This window comes from Podarcis filfolensis (assembly GCF_964270895.1).
Source record: "Podarcis filfolensis genome assembly, chromosome: 2".
Classification (NCBI taxonomy): Eukaryota; Metazoa; Chordata; class Lepidosauria; order Squamata; family Lacertidae; genus Podarcis; species Podarcis filfolensis.
Window position 1 is genome coordinate 37,970,006 of NC_139605.1, and position 15,628 is coordinate 37,985,633.

Consider the following 15,628-nt stretch of genomic DNA (forward strand, 5'->3'; position numbering starts at 1 on the left):
AATGGAAAAATGCACTACCTACATTAGCAGGTTCATTAAAGGATAAATAAACTTCATTTGCCTATATTATGAAAGAGTTGCACTGTGACTATTAATTCACGGGAGACTCAATTTTTCCGAAAAGTGACACATCAACTGAGCCAGTTTTGTGGCCGTCCATGGTAGCCAGAAATGCTGTACAAATCTGTTTCCTGCTTGTCCTACAAGGTGCTTGAAGATGTTTTAATTGCAGGCATGCAATTCTCCTCTCTCGTTTAATGGGCACCCTTAAAACCAAATCCTGGTTTAAAAAGAAAACCACACACCAACACTCATTGATCTTTTATTCATGGAATATAGAAGTCTGGCACTGACACCTAAATAAAATAAAAAAACCACATAAAAAGCCAGCATTGCCACGAATCTTTTTTTAAAAAAACAACCACCCAAGCATTTCAAGTGTTGCTGTCTGGAATTTACTCCTTGGCTTACAAAAAAACCCGGCTTAATATTTTCCTCTGTGCAATTATCTAGCACACAGTTGACATAGTAACAACACGTTAAGCAATACCACCTCAAGCCTCTTAAATAGCAGATATAGTCAGTTCCATTTTGCTGGGACTGGGTTGAGATCATCTGCCTATTCAAGCAATGACCAGAGACTCCTTGCACAGCAGTACCCAAGCTCCAAGAATAGGAAAAGACCAGGCAATATTAAAATAATTATCACCTGTTTCCCCAGAATGTGGGTCTCCCCTCCAGGAGTCACTGTGAGGAATCTAACAACAATGGGATTAACTCTTCAGACATTTTGGGTAAAATGTATGGAGTTTACCCCTTTTTTCCAACTACAAAGGATAGCTGCAGGAGTATAAGAGGCATGGGACACAAAACAGTAACTACTTGCAGAGGTTTACATGCAGAAATATCATGTTGCAATGATTACTACCTTTCAGTGAAAATAATACATTCCTCTGCTTAAATGCAAGAAAGGTTACCAACTGAGGTTGCTGATACAGCTTTGGTTTTAAGTCATAATTTCCTAATTAAACCATTAATATATTTTTTTCAAATAAAGCGAGTTCTTCATATGGAGAATCACCACAGGTACAAATCCCAACTCAGTTCACTTAGCATCTACCAGACTACAGAAAAAGTGAGTGGGAGCAAGCTCTAGGCACACTTAAAATTGGGATACAACGGGGACAAGGGGGGAGAACAGTCCAGAAACATTTTAACATGGCCATTTTACCCCTTACATCATATGGAAGCTCCTAGCATCAAAGTATATAACTTTAACAGAGATAAGCAAGGAAAAGGCACAAAAAAACCCCTAATGAGTTACACAGTTTCAAAAACCTGATGTGGTCTTCATCAATACAACAAACCACTTATCCTTTCCTTATGAGGTCGCCAGACTGTTTTAATCAAGCTGCAAAGTCAGCTTCGCTTGATTGTGCTTAATATCCAGCACACAAAAATTCTATTCCATTTCTACCATTTTGTTTCCATCAACTTAAAAAAGACAAGTTGCACTTTTTCACTTGGTTACGTAATAAAAACTGTACACATGTTCAGCATCTAGGTCCATCATGGAACTCTTTGGTGTCGTACTGTCTGGATTGCAAAGTCAAGGAGTTTTCGTTTTGGAAAACAGAAAACAAAACCCACACATACACAGTGGCAATTGCTTGAGAAGTTCCGGGCGTCTCCAAAGAGATTTGGGTGTGCACCTTGAGGCCCCTTCACGGCGTCACTGCTGCTTCTTGGGTGGAACCCGGGACCTCGCAATCACAATGGGAACCGCCGCCAACAGGGCAATCAGTCCGGCCCAGAGAGGCCGGTAGAAGAGCCAGCCCACCGAAATGGTCAGCAGGGACAGAGAAGTAGCCAAGCAAAAGGCAAATGCTTTCAGGCCAAGGTTGACCAGGTCCCGGACTACTGGAAACCAGTCCACTGTAGTGTGAAAGAAGTAAACAAGACATGAAACAGTGACACACTGGTGAAAGATCAGCATGATGACACGTTGCTGCTAAACCGTGCTTTAAACCTCATCCAGCATTCTCATAAATCTTCCTCCCCGAATTACCCACCACTAAGTCAGTAAAAAACAAACTTTGCCCTAATCCTCTGAGCACTGAAAAGCCACAGAGGACAGAAAGTTAACAGTGCAGAAGGACGGGGGAGATCAAAGCTCAGGTCTCCACTTGGCCACGGAATAAGCTTGGGCTTGTCACTTGTAAACTGAAAGCATACCATATATGCCACCCCGAGCTCCTTAGAGGAAACAGAGGTGGGATACAAATGTAATAAACAAAATGGTTTCCAGTAAGTTTGGAAATCTGATTTGTCAGGTGGCAGCATCCTCTGTATAGTCCCTGGGTATCATCTGAAGGCACATGAGGCCACCTCCTTGCCAGATCTGAAAAGGTCTGGACCTGGTGAGCTCCCTGGTGGGGGACCACAAATAAGCTCCTCCATGATGGAAGGCAGGTAGGATATTAATGTAAGAAAAATAATAATAAGGCTGCCATCCCTAACTGTCCACTCAGAAGTCAGCCCTGTTGAATTGAACGGGTCTTACTCCCAGGCAAGTGGGGTTACGATTGCAGCCTAAGTCATCCACCCACTTCACAAAGGGGGAAAGCAAAGCCTTGGAGAACCCAGAGTCTCAAAAGAGATTATGCAAAAGAGGTAGGACTTGACATATTTTCTGTTGTGTGGAACATGGTTCTCATTCACTTCTGTTGAGTTTCACACCCTTACTGTAGCTCCCCTCGAAAACAAGCAAGTGCCTTCCTTCCCCCTCTTAGCAAACCGTATTCTAAACTAGAGTGTCCTGTGAAAGCACCTCCCTAATCCTGGGTCCTGGATCATTAGCATGAGAGAGAACACAAAGCACAAGAAGGGGAGAGCTGAGTTACAATTCATCCATTAATGTTCAAGCCCAGGAGCAGGATCAATTCACTCAGGGCTTTTTTTCCAGCCAGAACTCACCGGAATTCAATTCCAGCACCTCTCAGGTGAGCACCATTGCCATTATAAGAGAACAAGGGAGACATTCACGGTGAGTTCCAGCACTCGCTTTCTCTAGAAGAATAGCACTGGCTGCACTATTATAATGACAGAGTTCCCTAGTACAGAAGTTGCTTGGATCCAATATATTAATTGATTGATTGATCGATTGATTAATTAAATTAATAATAATAATAATTTGATTAAATGCTTTATTTATTTATCAATCAAGTCAGGTTGCTACCAGCAAAACTTACCCAGGGTGTAAAAAATCCTGGTCATAAGGCTGATGCCTACAAACATAGACATCCATCCAGCTGCACGGAGCCCCCAGGTCTTCATGTTGTTACTTTCATGTTCTTTCTGGAACACCTCCTAAAATGTGTTCAGTGTTCAGTGAGTACACCAAGCTTTCCTATAAGATCCAGCTCTGCTACTTCTACACACCACCGTTCTGAAATTTTTATGCGTAAGACAATGGCTATGTTTGGATGCAACACGAAACCGTGCTTTAGTGTTACATGCATGAACATGATGTCCAAATGCAGCCAATATAAATCTATATACATGCTATTTACAATATTCAACAGAGATGGAAGCAAACAACTGACATTTTTTCCTTAAAAAAGAAGCAGCAGCAGCAATACTGACCCTCCTGCCCTTTGTAACACATAATGAAATAACATTCCATTAAGTTGATCTACATTGCTAGATTACATCATTGCTCTTTTGGGTCAGGGTGTGAGATAATGCTTGATTGGAATCATGCTGATCAAGTATGTAGCGGACACACACACCCAGCTCCATCTAGCCTGGCCTTCCCCACCACACTGCCCTCCAGAGGTTTTGGATTTCAAAATACCACCAGTCCAGCTGAAGGAGATCAGAGTCCCAAATGCCTGGAAGGTTGGCCCATTGTGGAAGGCAGATCCAGCCAGACACACAGACACAGACACACACAGCTTCTATGTTTTTAACAGATGGGGGGTGGGAAGTGATTTCCTGCCTGTCTTAAGGACTTCGTGAAAGTAGGATATTGGGGGAAAATGTGTGAAACAACCTGGGGGTGTGGGGAAGAGGAGTGGAGTGAGGTGGCTAAAACATATTGCTGGAACAGAAGATAAAGATATAGCACCATTTAGTACAAAAAATATTAGACTTTTTTTAATGGTGTGTGCATTTTTAAAAATCCTTTCTGGATAGTGTACCACCTCATCATCATAAACAACTTCTCTTTCTGAGATATAACTCTGCAAATTTAAGAAGTCTGGAAACTTTTCTCTGCGTTTGAATTAACTATTCTACTGTTCTTCCAACACCTCCCACGATTTCATTTACTGAAATGCAATGTTCCTCCCGTATATCCTATGAGAGACAGAATTCCTGGCTGGCCAAGAAACCAAGGAGCAGCCACAGACCAATGATATGCAGAAATGCTCCTGCTACATACCTACTCCTATGACACCCTACCCTCCTTGCCAACCAAATTTCTCTGATTTCTTACTCCATCTACTACAAAGATTGACACATCTTCGCCTGGAAACAATGCCTAGACCTTGAACGGGTCCAAAATTGCGAGTCATAGTGATGTCAGCTTATTGGCAGGTGGGCGGGGTGCAAATGACCCGCAGTGGTTGGGGGAGGTCAGGATCTGGCTGGCCCCCAGTTCTCTGCAGCAGATGTAGCTCAGCATTTGTCTGCCTGGTAGTGGCTCTTCAGGGTTTTAGACAAGAGTCTTTCTCAGGGGCCAGCAAACTTCTTCAGCAGGGTTCACTGTCCCTCAGACCTTGTGGGGGGCTGGACTATATTTTGGGAAAAAGTGAACGAATTCCTATGCCCCACAAATAACCCAGAGATGCATTTTAAATAAAAGGACACATTCTACTCATGTAAAAACACGCTGATTCCCGGACCGTCCACGGGCCAGATTGAGAAGGCGATTGGGCCGCATCCAGCCCCTGGGCCTTAGTTTGCCTAGCCATGGTCTTTCTCATCCCTACGTGATATTGTTACGGATTGGACTATGGACCCTTCACATCACATGCAAATCACATACTCTATCACTGAGCTACAGCTCTTCCTCAAAGACACAAAGTCCCAAGAAAGTAAACTGGATTCTTCTGCATATCTCACTTACACATACAAGGAGAAGACCATTCTTTCAATGTTCTCCTGTATGTATAACTCTTACCTCAGCAGAGAGCTCATCGGGATAGAGGATCTGCAAGATATCCCCAGCCTTGGTTCGGTATGAAGCCAACTGGTCCCCTTGTTGACGAGCAATTACTGTCACCTGAAAAATTCCAGAGTTGAAAACGAGAGTCTTAAAAAGAGCCTTGCATGTTAACAGTTTCATTACACAGAAGTGTTATCTCCTCACACAGGGAGGAGTAGGAGAGATCTGGAACACTTACCGTATCTGCTGGACCCAGGTGGGATGAGTCTCCACTCAAACCTGCATAGAAGAAAGAAACACGAAGATCTCCTACCTGAAAGTGGGAGAAACAAACAAGGTAAAGGTGTTGGTAATAGAAGCTTCCCAGTGGAGATTTTGGAAATCTACCGAGTTCATGCTAAGTAAGTTTCCCAAGCGACATTCTTGATTTTGCAATAGTGCAGAACTTCCCTGCAAGAAGCTCTCTCATGTACCTGAACCCAGCACTAAGCAGGATCCCTACCTCCGCCTCTGTAAAGGCTGGGTGATCATACTAGATCTGAGTATTGTTCTCTCTTCACTTCAGCTGCTGTTTCACTGCAAATGGGTTTGTAGTTACCTGCTAGTGCTTTGAAGCCCCAATTTTGGAACGTCAAAGCACTAAATTCCTGATGTCATTTGTGACATCAGGTGATTGACAGGTGGGCAGTCAAATTTGGCCCATTAGGCAGATTCTGATAAACATCTGGCCCGTGCAGCCAAAAAGGCTCCCCACCCCTGCTGTATAGGATTGTAACCTTATAGGAACGAGAGTATATGACAAGACAAACAGTATATACAATATAACTGCAGTTATTAGTGGTGGTGGGAAGGCAACAGAGTTTTGAGTTTGTTTTTGAACTGTTAATTGTAAATTGGTTTCTTACTTCTGGACGTCGAGGATTCTCACTGTGAAAAAAGTAATCCCCTGAGCGGATCACATCAGCATGGGGATCTTCCAGTTTTGCCAAGCTCATCTGTTTGAAGTTATCAATCTTCTCAACAAGGCCTAGGAAACAAAGGAGTTGCTCTGTTCTGTGATATTTAACTACAATAACCCAAACAGACATTCTGGATATGTCTTGTGTGATTTCCGCTCCGCAGAGGTTCAACAAAACCCAGCTGGAACTGGAAACAGACTGCTAAAGTCAAAATGTCATTTTATCTGTTTTTCCATAATTTACTCAATGTGGAATGATCTTAAAGCATAGTCTAACTACACCAAAACTAAAAGTTCTTACCTTTGGAAAGAAAGAATCTGCCCACTTGGACATCAGGAGCAACTGCAGTGAAAGTTTCAACAGCCATGGCACTGCATGGAAAAAAGTAATTGCAAAGTTTATTCCAACTCGATAGACACAATGGCACAGAAAGGGTTAGCAAAGATTTCTATATAGCAAAGCAAGCATGCCGTGTCAGGAAACCTACGCAAATGTATTTGCTAAGTGATTTACAATGCCATCCTTTTCTGATTGCAGAATACCTAACAGTACCGTATTTTTTGCCCTATAGGATGCACCGTCCCATAAGGCGCACCTAGTTTTTTGGGGGGGAAATAAAGGGGAAAAAAATATTTTCCCCCCAGGCGCGACCCCAGCCCCCAGAACAGGCAACTCTCCGCAAGCCGTGGGAGCCCAGCGCAGGGCTCCCGCGCCTTGCCGAGAGCTGCGCGAAGTCTGGGCGCGCTGAGCTCAGCGCGCCCAGGCTTCAGCATGCAGGCAACTCTCCACAAGCCGTGGGAGCCCGGTGCGGGCTCCCACAGCTTACGGAGATCTGCGCAAAGCCTGGAGAGCGAGAGGGGTCGGTGCGCACCGACCCCTCTCGCTCTCCAGGCTTCAGCGATAGCCTGCATTTGCCCCATAGGACACACACACATTTCCCCTTCATTTTTGGAGGGGAAAAAGTGCGTCCTATGGGGCAAAAAATACGGTATCTAGTTCAGGATTTAAGATACAATCTTAACCCCATTTACCTGGGAGGAAGCACCACTGAATTTATTAGGACTTCTTTCTGAGTAGACATGGTTAGGATTGCACAGTAAGTGAATGAGCCATCATTCATTTCAACCCATTTCATAATGAGCAAGGTTATTTGAGATGGTGAAATATGGGGCTTACCTAGGATTTTTATGACCAATTTCCCGATCAAAATTTCTGCTGTTCACAACTTCCGATTTCCATTCAGTATCTAAAAGGGAAACAAGAAAGTATATAGAAAAAGACACCAAGGAGATGTTAGTTTAGAATGCCCCCCCCACTTCAATTTGCATACAGAGTGCAACCAGCAAGGGGTACTTGCATACTAAAAAAGTGCGTAACAAATGGGATTGGACTGTATGCCAAGAAGTGAACAACGTAATTGAGAGGTGTACAGGGTGGGTGAGGGGTCTGAACAGAACAAGGTCATGTCAGCTGAAGAAGCTAAAGCAAGCCAACAGAATATGCAATGTGGAAGAATATGGAGGATGGGGCTTAAATCTCACCCATTTTTGAGAAGGCAATGGAATTATAGTCATCCTTTGGGTTACAGCCGCTTCAGGTTGCGTTTTTTCCGGTTATGGACACGCCAAAACCCGGAAGTACCGGAACAGGTTACTTCCAGGTTTCAGCGGTCATGCATGCGCAAATGTGCTAAATTGTGCTTTGCACATGTGCAGAAGCACCAAATCGCAGCCCACATGTGTGCAGGCGCGGCGCTGCGGGTTGCGAACACTGCGGGTTGCGAATGTGCCTCCTGCATGGATCACGTTCACAACCCAAGTGTCCACTGTACTGGGACTATTCAAGCCACAACCTTTAAGATTTCCTGAAAAGCAGACTCGTTCATTGCATTTTTGAGCACTGAAGCCCAGGTCGTCTTAGCATAACATGCAAATCACTCATGCAGGTATTCCCCCCTCCCACAAAAAAAGGTATATTAGGCTTCAGCCATCTTTTGTCTGCCACATCTTTGTAGGCAACCCAACTGGATAATTATTCCATTCTGAGCTCCTTGAAGGACACACGAAATATAGCTGCAGTACATAAATAATGCCACAAAAGTGAAGCGTAAAGGGTGATGCCATTCTCCTGCCATTGTTTAACAGCTGCTACATGGCAGAAAGAAATTCAAGATGGGCAGGTCTCGCCATCACTTTATGCAACAACACAGAACACCTTCCCCCACCTCAGAGGTGAGGAAAGTGATGGCAAGAGCTGTCCCTGTTGAACGTATGCCTGTCGAGGCACAGTTACCAGTCCTAATGGGATAAATTTGTGTGCTAGTCAACTTACTATATGAATATCTGGTTTCTTTTTTCACTTCACCATTCTCTTCATATTCTCTACAGAGGGAGTGGCGGGGGGGGGGGGCGAGACAGAGAAGTTAAACACACACCAAAGTGCAGTCTGCAAGAAGTCTATGTTTCACACAGCTTTATTGTATATGAATCACAGAAAAAATGTTAGCAAATGCCAGTGTAACATTTTAACTAATCAGGTCCAAGAGACCATTGGTCCAACAGTGCTGCTTCTGTGGGATAATGGAAAGCTCTGTTTAGATCAGGGGTAGCCAAGATGTTAACGCCCATCAACTGCTCACCGCTGAGCTAAGCTGGCACAGAGATGTGCCCTGCTAGCAGAAGGAATGAGAGGGAAGCAATAGAAAGGCTACTGCAAGGAAGGCAAGAGTAGAATATTCAGTAAAATGGGTCCAGGTTTGGTGTGACAAAGGAATCTGGAGCAGTAGGCAAGATGCCAGCATCCACGCCAACTGACTATTGTCTATTTTGGCACAAAACCCAGCCAAGGCAAGGTAGGGAGAAGGGTTGGAGGCATGAGAACCAGTGGCAATATTTTCCCTATAGCTCAGTGTCTCATACTTTCCACAACAGAAGCCAGCTATAAACAAGTGACTCATAGTTCTGTGTTCATTTGCTCTTTATAGATTTGAATAATCAGTCACCATGGGGGGAAAGTATATACTGAATTCCAAAAGAAAAGACTTGACCAAATAATTGTTGTAGACCTCAAGGGTAGAGTACAGAAAATAATTAAAAGAGAAAGCTACGGGGGAAAGCTACAGGTGAACATAAAGCTGTGTTCTGGATTGTTCTGGATTCTAGAGTACAAGTCCCTATGCCCAAACACACACCCCGCTCCCACACATATGTGCCATGGCAGAGAAAACATTAATAAGTTCATCTTACTTGGAATCTTCATATTCTACCCACTGATACATCTCCACATTACGCTTCAGCTTGACAGCTCGAATAGAAAGTCCATAGCTGGGATCGTATAAAGGCTATCAAATGCAAAACAAAGTTCCAATCAGGAGATCTGTAGTTTACAAAGGTTTCCCAAGACTTTGGGCGGGTGAAGAGAGAGAGAAGCAAAAGGCACTACTTAAATCTGGGGCGCAATGGCATGTCTACAAACTTGTTAGGTGTTGGGCGTTTGCAAATTAGAGCTAAGGTCCCTCAGAGTCAGAAATCTTCTTTAGTAGCCTGCTGAAAAGGTCTGACAAATGATGACTCTGCCCAAAGTTTTCTGCTGGCTACAGGTATTCCCAAGCCCCAGCTGGCTTTTCTGATTGGCCAGGGGTCCTACGTAAGCCCTATCAGGGCAAGTCAGACTCAGTTCTAGATAGGGTTGTCAGCTAAAGCGAATGCCTTTCCAGAGAAGAACTGCTAACAAGCATGGGAACTATAGGAAGTACGCCAGGAAAAAAGCAACTTTTGCCTGGATGTTGAAGGACAACATGATCATTGTTAGACAAGCCAACACAAAAGTGCAAGCCAACTCATAAGCCCATTTACTAACCTGTGAAATGCAGATCCTAGCTAAGTGGCCTGCCTGGCATATTCTACTGCGTAAAATGTCACAACTCATGATGCTAACACAGAATTTTATTTTAACGTACATTAGACAGCGGGGTTTGGGGTACCAAAGGAGCCCACACTTAAGCCTTACTTAAATGATACTATGGCATCATTACATTGTAATGCACGGTCTTACAAAGTCCTTAGCAGAGGGCTTTTCTTACTATGGGTTAATAAAAGGAACTTGCTTTTAAGGCTGCTGGTAACTGATCCCTGAAACACATCAGTGTAGGAGTGCTTTCAAACATATTCAGAGGACCTTCCCTCACTATAGGCAGTTACCCAGTAAGAAAAGTTCTGAGCCAGAGGGCAAGATTTCCAGGCATCTAGACTTGTGTGCCGTAGCACTGAGAAATTAACCTCTGTACTTTGCCCCCTACATAAAGCATTAGGGAGAGTGTCTGCAGAAAACACAAAATGGCATGAGCCATAACTTTTGCAGCATTGTGCATTTCAGATGCTCACTCTAACTTACACCTTTGATCACATTTGAAGTTGCAGATTCTCATGCGTACATTAAAAAACAACAACCATACAATGGGGTGAAATAAATAAGCACAAGCTTTTTCAGGCAAGGCATCCAAATATATGGGATAACTGAAGCAGTACTTTTTTAAAAAAAACAACAACACGGCAATGTGGAGGTGGGGGACAATCTACAAATTCTTCTGGTAACACCACTTTATTTACCTTTGAAGTTCTAAGGGGACCCGACAGGTGCACGAGTTTCCTTTCATTCTCTTGTAATACGTTCTGGATGTCGTCGAGAGGGACCACCAGAGAAAGCCCTTCTTCTAAAGAGGAGGCCGTCTTCAAAGCTCGCCCCTACCGATGGGAAAATGCGAGAGGGGCGGGAGTGGGAAGAGCACACTTTGAGGCGACAAGACAGTGGAACGTTGTGCTAAAATTGACATACAGAAAATCCTTGCAAGCAGAGGTGGGGGAGCTTCCAGGGGCTGCATCCCAGCAGTGGGCAGAGCAATGGGTGCCCTGAGCTATATGACAGCCAGGCAAAAGCCACATGCCAGTGTTCCCCAATCTCTCCACCCACCATTGAGGCAAGCACTCGGTTTAAGGACACATTTCAGGCAAGCAAGAGCACTTGAATGGAAACAGTGAGGAAGTGTGTCAAGGTGAGCAGGGCTGTGTTCTGGGGAGAATCTGGATGAATTATGGGATGACTTCAGGCTTGAGATACAGAGGAAGTACCACAGTTGCAGAGCAATGCAGAACCACCTAGGTAAAGGGACCCCTGACCATTAGGTCCAGTTGTGGCCGACTCTGGGGTTGCAGTGCTCATCTTAGTTTACTAGCCGAGGGAGCCGGCGTACAGCTTCCGGGTCATGTGGCCAGCATGACTAAGCCGCTTCTGGCGAACCAGAGCAGCGCACGGAAATGCTGTTTACCTTCCCACTGGAGCGGTACCTATTTATCTACTTGCACTTTGATGTGCTTTTGAACTGCTAGGTAGGCAGGAGCTGGGACCAAACAACGGGAGCTCACCCCGTCGCGGGGATTCGAACCGCCGACATTTCGATCAGCAAGTCCTAGGCTCTGTGGTTTAACCCACAGCGCCACCCGCGTCCCTGCAGAACCACCTATTCCCTTGTAATTCTGCCAGTAAAAGCAGTTAAGACATTTTGAAAAGCTCTGCGGGTGACATTCCAGATAATGGCATGTAAAGATTTTTGTTGTTGTTATTTCTGAGATGCAAAATTAATGCCAAAATTACGTTGTGAGGTTCTGGAGGGCAAATACATTAGCACTTATCACAGCTGCACAAATGCAAAATAATTAAGTTAGGGCTATAAATTCTTCAGAGGAAGCTTGAGCTCAATCTTTAAAAGCTATTTCCAAAGGTAACTTTACTGAGTGAAAGAACACACTCAATAAAGTGGGCTTAGAAAGGAGCCCAGGAAGAGAGCCGTAGCTCGGTGGCACAGCATCTGTTTTTCCATCTAAAGGTCCCAGGTTCAATCCTCAGCATCTCAAGGCAGGGCTGGGAGAGATTCCTGCCTGAAGCCCTAGAGAACCATTGCCAGCCAGTCTATGAGTCCTACTGGGGATCCCCAAAGGGCATTACTATTTTATACCCCTGAGCTACTTGAAAAAATAATTCCATCCTCCCTGCCTTGACTTACCTCATTGGTAAAAAGAACGTAAAAAGAGAGGGCAAATGCGGCAAGGCCTATGAGCATCCCTCCAGAGGTTTCACTGAGGCGCTCCAGAAATCCAGGCTTGCGCTCACTTGTAATTTTAACATGTTCTTTCTTGCTACCGGTGTCAGAAAACTGTTATAAAAGAAAAAACAAAATCAGGAGGAATTACTTCTGGGCAGAGTTCCTACCATGGCATGCTCAACACCCAAAAGAGAAATCAGCAGGTTAGCGTCAGCCTCTTGACAATGTGTTCTCTACACAGACAGTTTACAAGCAATAGAGATAATATTTTCATATAGTCCATTAGTGCCATGAAAATAGGTACTAAAAATAGCAAGGATGGGATTTTCCCAGGAGGGAAAAATAGTCTGCTACAGCAACGGTGGTAGATACCAGTTTTTATTTGGCAAAAAAGTGATAAGCATAAGCTAAGAACCTACCTTGCAAGACAGCAACTCAGTTTCCACCCCACCCTACTGAATACATTATTAATGCTCACTTACAACTACCTATGCACATTTCGAAAAGGCTGCAGTTCTAAGACTACTGACACTGCAGTGCTATTCCAGTCCATAAACAGAGTGGTCACTTTCAGCTCTTTTTCAACTGGAAAAAGGATCAGAATTCTGCAACAGTGCATATGCAACCACCACCACTGAGTGCAGGTAGCATTCAACACTTTGGCCTGTATGCATGAAGGAACACTTCAAGCAATCCTTCCCTTCATGGTTCTGGGGGTGGGGAAATACTTTGGTTTGGAACTTTTAAAGGTTAAGGGGGAATAAAGAAGCATGGAATGCTTAGTCTAAAACATTCAACATCGTTCACATAATCTACTTCTCAATGTGTGCTAGGGCACAGGACTAAATAATGCAGTTTAAAAATAACACTATGAAGAGACACAGAAGGATTATCAATTGGCCACACTGAAACACATTTTAGGGTGTGTCTACTCAAAATATTTTCTACAGGTGCCCATAGCAACTGGCTTTCTGAGCCAAGCAGACACACACTTGCTTCCCAGGATGACATGCAAAGAAGCTGTGTGTGCACATGCTACTCCAGCTAACTTCTGCTTGTTTTAACCACAGGGCAGAAGTTAAAACAAGACCATGCTCAATCATTGCTTCTGAAGAACTGATATCAAAGCACAGTTGGTAGAAACAAAGCACAAATTATTTGGAGAAGTAAGTTCAAAAGTGTTCAGTGAGGTTAACTCCCAAGTAAGCATGTAGACCGTTGCTCGGTCCCAGCGCCTGCCAACCTAGCAGTTCGAAAGCACCCCCGGGTGCAAGTAGATAAATAGGGACCGCTTACTAGCGGGAAGGTAAACGGCGTTTCCGTGTGCTGCGTTGGCTCGCCAGATGCAGCTTGTCATGCTGGCCATGTGACCCGGAAGTGTCTCCGGACAGCGCTGGCCCCCGGCCTCTTAAGTGAGATGGGCGCACAACCCTAAAGTCGGACACGACCGGCCCGTACGGGCAGGGGTACCTTTACCTTTACCTTTAAGCATGTAGAAGACTGCAGCCTTCGTTTACCAGCTCATTTGTTCAGCTTTAGAGTTTTGCCCAGGGGATGAAACTTACCTACCTACTGAAAGTGTACTGACATCCCTCTACCTCCTTTTGTCACTGTGCTGCCCCATCTGGTGCTTTTGGCAACCAGACTAGCATAGTTCCCTCCAGCCAATACTTTCAGAAGAGACTCTACTAAGGTGGCAAATCTATTCACAACTACCTGGGAGCAAGTCTCACTGAACACAGTGGGATTTACTTTTTCATAAACATTCATAGAACTGCACTGTGCATTTCACATGAGGTTCAGCCTACAGGTTTAATCTGTGGGTGCCAGCTAGCTTGGCTATGTATCCTTTTAGTAAAATTCATCAGTTTTGCCAGTCTTTCCTGATTAATTCCTGATTGAGATCTTGGTGGTTGTTGAGGTTGTTTTTGTTGTTGAATTAAATACTTGTTGACTGCAGCCTAGCACCCTTTAATCCAGGCACAGGGAAACTCGGTCCTCCATATGTTTTGAGACTACAATTCCCATCATCCCTGACCAGTGACCACTGGTCCTGTTAGCTAGGGATGATGGGAGTTGTAGTCCCAAAACATTTGGAGGGCCAAGTTTGCCTATGCCTGCTTTAATCATTTTAAACCCAATGGTGTCATTTTAACTGCACAGACATATGCAAGCCGAAGTAAGCCCTGTCAAATTTGCCCTGGTAAATGATAGAATGCTGTTAGAAGCTTCTCTCCTGCCTTTTGTGTCCATTTACTTTAAAAGGTTGTTACTGTGGGGTGGAAAGTAGAATCGAGTCCCCTTTAATCTGAGCATGTGCTGCAGCCAAGATAAACTGTATGCTTGTACGCACTGTAACCCAAAATTCCGTTTTCAAACTTGGTGAGTGACAACACCCTGAAACAATTCATAAGCAGACGCCCTTTTCCAAGGGAATAGTTGCGCTAGTTGTTGGCAGCAAAGAGGATGCAGAATAAGTCACACAGCATCTTAAAGCACATGCTAGTTAACAACACCTAATGTCTCAGATTCAGAGGAATCGGTATTTCCGTAGCAGTAGTAATAGAAACTACGGAGGAGAAAACGGTTCCTCTCCATTTTAAGTCCTGCAAGCAGTATCTATTTAACTTCTAAGCATCAGGGGTGGGAAGCACAGCTGTTCGGTCCCGCGCTGATAAGCCAGCTGATCTCACGCCACCCGATCCTGTGCACATTTACTCGGAAGTAAGTCTCGCTGCGTTCAATGAAGCTTGCTGCCTCCCAAGCCAGAGTGCGTAGGATCGCAGCCCCGGGATGCCCGCAAGTTTTTGGTGTGTCTCAGCCCGTCTCTAAACCCGCGAGCGTAGAGATCTAGTTGAGATCCCTGCCTTGCAACGAGAGGTTGGGCTACAGGAGCCTCGGGGTCCCTTCCAACCGAACAATTCCATGATTCCTAGGGCCACCTTTAAGGAAAGGGAGACACACACTTACATTTCGAGACATCTTGAGCTTGCGAGTCTCTAAACTCCGCCGTAAGATCCTTAACACTGGAAGGAAAGAACGGAATGCAAAGCCTCAGGAATCCCCACCCAGGCAGGGGTTAAGCCGTCACTCCCACGGGGTGCCCCGCCTCTCCGCTGCCGAGCAGGACGCTCGAGGCTGTTGCGCGTGCGCACCCCCTCCAACGAGCCTTCGCGGGCATGTCAGGGAACAGAGAGCGGCCGTGGAGCATGCTGGGAAATGTAGTCGTTCAACGGGACAGGGGCGGCCACGCGTATTTATTTATTCTCTCCCCCTCCCTCGCTGGGACTATCATTGAACTTCCAGGCGTTAAGTAACAATAAAAAGGGGGCGGTGGTGATTTATCGCACAGGCCGACGAAGCATGTTTTGTGGAAAAAAGGAGGGTTTACGCGCAAAGCAT

At 44.9% G+C, this 15,628-nt stretch overlaps 1 protein-coding gene across 1 annotated transcript; it reads right to left on the bottom strand.

Moving 5' to 3' along the window:
* Positions 1-309: 309 nt before the first annotated feature.
* On the bottom strand, positions 310-15,336 carry TMEM43 (transmembrane protein 43). The gene is made up of 12 exons (XM_083602782.1): positions 15,197-15,336; positions 12,188-12,337; positions 10,737-10,871; positions 9,375-9,469; positions 8,461-8,510; positions 7,306-7,375; positions 6,430-6,500; positions 6,076-6,197; positions 5,409-5,483; positions 5,186-5,287; positions 3,252-3,369; positions 310-1,935 (listed from the first exon to the last, which is right to left on the bottom strand). Exons 1-12 carry the CDS (start codon positions 15,206-15,208, stop codon positions 1,733-1,735), a joined length of 1,203 nt encoding a protein of 400 aa, XP_083458908.1. The 5' UTR covers positions 15,209-15,336; the 3' UTR covers positions 310-1,732.
* Between the last annotated feature and the right edge of the window lie 292 nt (positions 15,337-15,628).

Coding starts and splice junctions, on each gene's coding strand:
- TMEM43 (XM_083602782.1), bottom strand. Junction 6,198..6,429: donor CAGATTCTTTCTTTCCAAAG/GTAAGAACTTTT, acceptor TTTGTTTCCTAG/GCCTTGTTGAGAAGATTGAT. Junction 5,484..6,075: donor AGAATCCTCGACGTCCAGAA/GTAAGAAACCAA, acceptor TCCCACTTTCAG/GTAGGAGATCTTCGTGTTTC.